The sequence below is a fragment of the Gossypium hirsutum genome, chromosome A13 (assembly GCF_007990345.1).
Source record: "Gossypium hirsutum isolate 1008001.06 chromosome A13, Gossypium_hirsutum_v2.1, whole genome shotgun sequence".
Taxonomy (NCBI): Eukaryota; Viridiplantae; Streptophyta; class Magnoliopsida; order Malvales; family Malvaceae; genus Gossypium; species Gossypium hirsutum.
The window spans coordinates 15,783,140-15,791,178 of record NC_053436.1 but is presented as its reverse complement, the minus strand read 5'-3'; the positions used below and the strand labels follow the sequence as shown (position 1 = coordinate 15,791,178).

The 8,039-nt window shown below is 30.8% G+C and overlaps 1 protein-coding gene across 1 annotated transcript; it reads right to left on the bottom strand.

Moving 5' to 3' along the window:
- Positions 1 to 715: 715 nt before the first annotated feature.
- Positions 716 to 1,318, bottom strand: LOC121212401 (pEARLI1-like lipid transfer protein 2). The gene has a single exon (XM_041084986.1). The coding sequence runs from the start codon at positions 1,235 to 1,237 to the stop codon at positions 947 to 949; it is 291 nt and encodes a 96-aa protein (XP_040940920.1). The 5' UTR covers positions 1,238 to 1,318; the 3' UTR covers positions 716 to 946.
- Positions 1,319 to 8,039: the final 6,721 nt, after the last annotated feature.

Genomic DNA, 8,039 nt, shown 5'->3' with positions numbered 1-8,039 from the left:
TATTAAATATGAAATTGCTACCGTATCAACACTTTTCAAATGTGATTATCATTTTAATGATATATGATTTTTTTTTTACCCATATAAAAGGATAGAGAGGATGGCGTTAATTACAAGGAAATGTAATAAAAGGAGAAATTAAGGTTAAATTTTATTTTTGGTCCCTTAATTATAATTAAATTAGGTTTTCATACTTGTATTGTAATTAAATTAGGTTAAATTCTGAATACTTAAATTATAATTTAGTTTTTATATTTTAAATTAGTATGATATGATCTTATTGTTTAATTATGAGATGATTTTTTTAAATTTATTTTGGTTTTGTTGATTGATGAATTATATTTTTAAAGTTTCTTAATGAATATTTTATATAATAAATGTATATTTTATATTTAAACTTTATTTAATTTTATTCACCTAATATTTTTAAATATATTTTATATATGTATATTAACCTTTTTTTTAATAGTGATGACACATTAAAATAGATTGATATCGGTACATACCAATACTAATAGAAAAATGGTGCATCTATCGATACGGTACTAACTACCTTACTTGTTAGACCTACTTTTTCAAATATCATTGTCAGACCTACTTTTTCAAATATTATGATATCCTAAGCACGCAACTAAGATAAAACTAGTATATATAAAATTATAAGATGATGTCCAAAAAGAAATAAGAAAACAACATAAAACTAGAATAGCTATGATAAACAAGAAAGATAGTGTAGATAAATCCATATGCGGGAATATATCCCGAAAGTACACCAATAAATAGGCAATTAAACAACTGCCATGTCCACATACAAGAAATCAATAAAAGCATCAAGAAACTGAAACATAGACACACAAAAGGTAATAGGGTTTTTAGTATATAAAGGAACACACAAGACGATGATATCCATATGCTCTATCAAGCAACATGTAAGAAAAGGAATGTTTCAAGGGCTAGTTTTAGAAGGTGGTGGAGAGAAGAATGGGATAGATGGGATCATAGCTGGAATTGAAGGCATGTTCCGCAATGGCGGTATTGTAATAGGCAAAGTTGGAAGGGTAGTGGGAAACGGCATGCTAGGAAATGGCAAAGATGGTTGCGTTGTGGGCAATGTGGGGATCGTTGGCTGTGGCAGATTGGGCAGCTGAAGAAGGTGACGAGCCGCTAGGCCAACGTTGATGCTTGAAAATGACAATGCCATGAAGAAAGCTAGTGTAAAGCAATTAAAAGAGGCCATTTCGCGACGATGAAGACTGTTTTTGTGTTGCAATAGAGTGAAAGAGGTCTCTTAGGGTTTTTGGGTTAAGAAAAACATGGCATGATGTAGGGGGTTTTATATACAACTGGAATTAGGTGTAGTTCGAATTCAGATATTTACAAATATTCAATTTCTTTTTTCAGATTAACATAGTATTTAAATTCAAATATTTTAATTATTATTTAGAGCTTACACCGATATTAACTCTTGAACTTTAAATATTCGTTATTCAAATCTATTTAATTTATTTTTTGGACAACCAATGTAATTTATTTTACTTTTGCGAATAATGAATTTGAATTTAAATATTAAATTTTACACAAATAATAAATGAATTTAAATTTAAAAAAAAAACTTACGAATTTAAATTCTGAATCCACTGTGGTTGTTATAACATATAGTGGATGGGAAAATGTAAAGAAAAAAAAAGCCTTTTGAAGTTTCTTGTTTTAGCTCACCTTCTCAACAGATATTGAGGTTGCATTGTGGTTGGCCAAATATAGGATGCATGATGATGGTGAAGAAGGAACTTGTCTTAGGGTTGGAATTTCTAGTTGGTGGGTTATCTAACTCCATCCAAAACAAACAAGAGTTACAATTACTATCAATATATTTATAAAACTGTTACCAAAATTAATCAGTACAATGCACAAATGGACTAGTAATCAGCAAGGTTGTTTGAACTAGATCTGTCAATTGGAATGATTGGACTGAGAATTGGTTGAGGTGCTGGTCTGGAGAAGGACATTGAATCAATTGACCCAAAAACCAATACAGACCGGTTAAATCGGGTAGTTAAGCTGGTATTTTAATTTTTTTAAGACTTTCTTAATAATTTAATTAATCAAATCAAATGGACCAATTAAATCGATTTAATTACGAATTCAATTTTAAAAATATTGGTAATCGAAATATTTTCATATTTAGATCAATATAAATTAAAAAGAATTTATAAAATATGAGAGTTAAACCCATGTAAATATGAACGGGCAACCCAACAATGACAAAACTTAATAAGGCCAACCTCAAAATTTTTGAAAATTTTTATTATACACTTTTAAAATTTTTAAATTTTTAAAACATATTTATATAAGTTAAATTAGATTAATACCCTCAAATAAATTTTATATATAACATCTTTTCTAAGAAATCAAATGAAATTTATTGAATGAAAGAAACATTAGAGAAGAAAAATATACACTAGAATACAAATTACACCTCCATCTATTTAAACCACTTAATTGAGCCATTTGATTAAATTAATTTAAGTTAACTCGAATTTTTGGTTACATCTGTTTTAGTTTCGGTTAGAATGGTTTTATCGATCTATTCCCAATTATTAAAATTAATAACCCTTTTATATTATTTAATTCATAATGGGATGTTCGATTATGTCAATTAATTTCATAAAAGTCAACCAAAACTATTATAAGATCATAATAATAGATTAGTGTTGTTTGAATTTATTCGGATACACTCGTCTAAACAACGAACAAGAAAAATAATGAAGAAATTGAAAAGATCAAAGACACAAATTTTATGTGGAAAAACCCCTCGAAAGAGGATAAACCCACAGGCAAAGATAGTTTTATTAAATCAGCAAAAACGAAGAGTACAAAGATGAAGATAAAAACTAAACCCCAAAACTCGAAAATAAGAACCATCAAAACTTAAACACAAAATTCTCTGAAAGCTTGTAAAAGGTAATACTTAAATGTGTTATGGTTTAAATTTTCTAGGTTAGAAAAGGGTTTATTTATAGGTTAAATTTGTAGGTCAAATAATCTTAAAATAATTTACACTAATCAAAGTTCAATTGGGACAAATGGTCAAAATTTGACTAGAAGAAAAAAACCAAGAAAATTGCATGACACGTCGCCACGTCGCGACATCCCTATTGTGTTGTCGCGACGTAGTTTTTGCTTCTCCCCTGTTTCGTCGTTGTGACGTCACATGGCTCCTCATTGCGAAGTCGTTCTCTGTTTATGTCTTAATTTGACCTAATGCGAGGCATACTCCACAAATCTCCACCTTGACTCGTATTTCCATAATGTCTTATTTTTTGGGCCCGCCAGAAGCCTATTTTGAACTTTGCAAGATATTAATAGAGTCCAAGCCATGCTTAAACTTTGAAATTGAAAGACTTCTATTCTTTGACTTGTGCACTACTATTCGGATGTAAATTTAGACATTTCGATCGTAGACACCAACAACCAATCATGACCCTTGTCATCGACCAAATTAGCATCAGCTATTTCTTTCTCATTGCTCTCAACAACCCTCTTATTCCGTAGTTTGTAACAATCTACCTTAACATAATCTAACTTCTTGTAGTAGCGACATCTCTTGTCCCAATTCCTTAATGCTACAAAAAATGAGTCTTGCCTATCTAACTTGCTATCCAAACGAAACTCATTTTTAAGTTTGTCTTTGATCAACAAGTGACCCTTTACATTCCCGAACGAGAGTTTATCCCTCTCATAAATCAGGGTCTCCTTAGAAAATTTATATGAATGGGGTAAATAGCACAATAATACATAGCCTGATCTTCATCATCAATTTGAACCTCAACATTTTTTAAATCATTAAAAAGAGTAATAAATTGACTAGTGTGACCTTTAAGGTACCTTCGTCCATACGGAACGTGTATAGCCATTGTTTCAACACTAATCGGTGACCCAAATGCTTTGTCACGTAAAGGGTTTCTAACCTTTTTCACAAGATGAATGTCATTTTCTCTATCAACACCTCCTACAATACACTATTCGTGAGGCACAACTAAATTGCAGACAATACCTTCTCATCAAGCTCTTCCCATTCTGGTTGATCTAGATTATCAAGCTATTTCCAGATAACAGTCTTTTTTAGACCATTCTGAACTAGAATTTTTTTCATCCAAACTTGTCAAAAATAGAAATCTGTGACGCCATTGAATTTCTCAATGTAGAACCTTCTTGTTGTTATCTCTTAACGGGTTGAATGCGAAAATTGAACCAAGCTTTGATTCCAATTTGTTGGGATAAAATTGTGTAAGCAACGAACAAAAAAATAAGAAAGAAATTGAAAAGATCAAACACACAAATTTTACATGAAAAAACCCCTCCGAAGAGAATAAAAACCATGGGCAAAGATAATTTCACTAAATCGACAAAAATAAATAGTACAAAGATGGAGATAAAAACGAAACCCTAAAATCCAAAAATAAGAACACTTAAAACTTAAACACAAAATTCCCTGAAAACTTGTAAAAGCTAATACCTAAACGTGTTATGAATTAATATTTCTAGGGTAGAAAAAGGCCTATTTATAGGAAAATTCGTAGGTAAAAAAACCTTAAAATAATCTACACTAATCAGAGTTCGACTAGGACAAATGGTCAGAAATTGACTAGAAGAAAACTGAGAAAATTGCATGACATGTCGCCACGTCGCGACATCCCTTATTGTGTCATTGTGACGTCATTTTTACTTCTCCCCTATTTTGTCATCGCGTCACATGGCTCCTCGTCATGACATCAATCTCTGTTTGTGTCTTAATTTGACTGAAATGCGAGGCATACTCCACAGAATCGAATCAAATTACTTAGTTAAATCGATTGGACTAGGAATCAGTCAGGAGACCGATCTGGGAAGTGACTTTGAACCAGTTAAATCGGGAACTGATACGAACCGACTACATCAGGTTAAACTAGGATTTTTATTTTTTTTAAATTTTAATAAATTTTTAATTAGGTCTGTCGAAACGATGAATCGATAATTTAACTGGTGGGACCACTAATCCAATTTTTTTTTAAATTGATAATAGATTGAGTATAAAAGCCAACCATCGTTTGTTCACCCTTAAATTGGATTATAAATGATGAACAACAATGCCAAAGTGGAGGAAAAGAAACAACAAGAAATAAAAACAAATTTGTATAGAGCAGTAGTTAAAACTTTTGTCATATACCTACTTGAATAAAATTTAAAATTTTACCTCTATACTTAAAAATTAAAAACTAACTTTTTTTATTTTTAATTAAGAAATTATAATCCAAACATTGATGTGGTTAGCATTTCTCATAAAAATTAGCTATAAATAAACTTATTTAGTCATACAAATTTTAAAAGTAAATCATTATAAATTTAATAAACAAACTCGATAGTAAATAAATTTAGATAAAGAATATTAACAATATCAACTATGAAACTAAAATTTTTAAAATACAAAAAAAAAGAGTTTAACTTTTTAATTGTAATAACTAAATGTTGGCAAAGTATAAATGAGATATTTTGACCTATTATATAAATGAGATATTTTGACCTATTATCCTTTTTCCACCACTATTTATATAAATAGGGAGCAAGCTTTACTATTAATGTTAGAAAAGAGATGGCATATGCATATTCCTTGCTATTTGATCTTATATATCTCTTTTTCCTTTCACAGGCATATAGTATATATATATTTATATATGCAATTATTCCGTATATTATGGGTGAAGTTTTTAGATTTAACAAATAATGTTAAAAAAATTGATAAGTGTTATATAATAATATAGTAAAAAATGAAATATTAAAAAATATATATTAATTTTTTTAAAATTATTTATAAAATAAAAAATACATTATCAGTATACTAAAACCTAGGGGCAAAAATTCGTTGTGAGATCCATAAGGAAAAAGAAAATTCCTTGTGTCATATGTGTCGGTAAATGGAAGATGATGTAAATGGCTGGCTTGTATTGTATGTAATGGAACAACAACAATATTCGACTTGTCAATCAAAATTGTGGACCACAATTAAATGCAAGATACGCCAATTGTATATTTTTTAATAAAGAAAAAGAAAACAAAAAGGATTTTTCCATTTCATATTTGTTTGGATAAGGTTCTTGGAAATCTATAGGAGGAGTAAAACAAAAAGTTGTGAAATTGAAATGAAATTTGAAACATTGGGACCGCACATCCAATTTCATGTTTGGGAATCCCAATCTTCAAGTGGGAAAAGCATAGATACAAAGAACGATCTAAAGTGTTCCAATTTAGAGAACCTTAAATTTTATGATTTTTTTGGTCAAAACTTGAAACACTAAAAAAAGTACTACTTAAAAAAGAAAAAGAAAAGAGAGAGAGAATTGCATGGGAACATAATTTGAAACACTTACTAATAGAAATCCCTAAACAAGGTATCTCTTAGATGGTTTAATGACAGTTTATTTTGAAAATTTTGATAACTTCAAAGGATTTTATATTTGGTGCACATATAAATTTATGTGTCGTGAATTAAATGATAATGGTTTAATTAGTATCGCATTTTTTTGTGTTTGAGATGGTAGGTTGGGATTTTTAGAACTACATTTGAGGATGAAAAAACTTAGAAGGATTTATAGGTATTTAAAGAAGATAATTTTTTAGCTCAAAAATTCAATTCGTAACATAAAAAAGATGGTTTTATTAGGACCTATTAATGCATGTATAAAGATGGGAGGGAAAAGCTGATAGCATTAAGTTTGTTAGTATTTGCTACACTTGGTGAGGAGTTACTTAGAGATAATATCTAGAATAAAGACAAAAGCTATTTGCATTAAGGATTATATAAGAATAGAACTTTTTGAAACACCTTATATCTGACTTGATCACTGGGTCCGGATACCAAGTGCCACAATTAACCCGAATAACTTAATAAAATTTTTAGTTTTGATTTACTTATTGACTTAGTCAATACCAACTTATACATACATCGTTACTAATCAATCTTTTCAATTTTAGGATTTGCGTCAATTTCAAAAATTTAAACTTCTATTATATCCCTTAACATTCAAGCACTAAGTTCTTACAAACTTTCTACCTCATCGAGCATAATAGTTAATTACAAATTATTGTTTAAATTTTTAGTATAGAAACACTAAATTAATCCCCCGAGGCGTGGCCTCTAGGGACGCCCCTCTATATGTATGATACTGCTATGACGCCTTTTGCACGAGCCTGGCGATGTCTGGCTTGGTCCCTCCACACAACCTTTGAGACAATCCTTGACCTTGCATTCAAGGAATATACTCATTGTAATAGCCCAAATCTGCCCGGGCCCATGGTTAAATAAATAAAACCAAAAATAGAAAATAAATGAATGTTTATTTAAACAATCCATTTACAATAAATAGGCCTCAGGACCTCATAAGCCCAAATGCAAAAGTCCCATACCCGGTTACAACCCAATAGCCTAAACTACCCTAATACTCGTTATACCTTTAACCAAAACACAATGGCCCCAGCAGACTCATTACACCCAGGGGCCCAAGAGGCCCAAGTGACTTTAGAGAAACAGGAAACCCTAGGGTTTCCTGAAGACTGCAGCACCGCAGCATCTTCTGGAAGCCTCGGGGAGCATCTGTTCAACTCCCCAAATCAAGGCCATCAATGCACATTGACGCACCATTAATGCGTTGTCCAGAAGCTGGTCCCTCTCATGACCGAGCATCGTGACTCTGGCCTTGCCGTGATTTATGGCCGAATCAACTCAGGTACCAGATTCTCCGTTGATACCTGCAAAATAAAGAAAGAACCACAGCAGCTAACAAAACAAATATGGAAAGATATAAAAAGATTTCTTTCCTAGTTTATGTAATAACAGCAGTGGCTATAAAAGCCCAAATCAAAACAATGTAAAGGGGGAACCGGATTTTTACAGAATAAAAAATATACTTACACATATTCATTCAGAGGGTTACAAGCAGTTTTAAGGTGATATATATACTTCATGTTCTACTGTTTTTTTTTATGAAATACTTAGCATCATCAGC

Coding starts and splice junctions, on each gene's coding strand:
- LOC121212401 (XM_041084986.1), bottom strand. CDS start 1,237: ATGGCCTCTTTTAATTGCTTTACACTAGCTTTCTTCATGGCATTGTCA.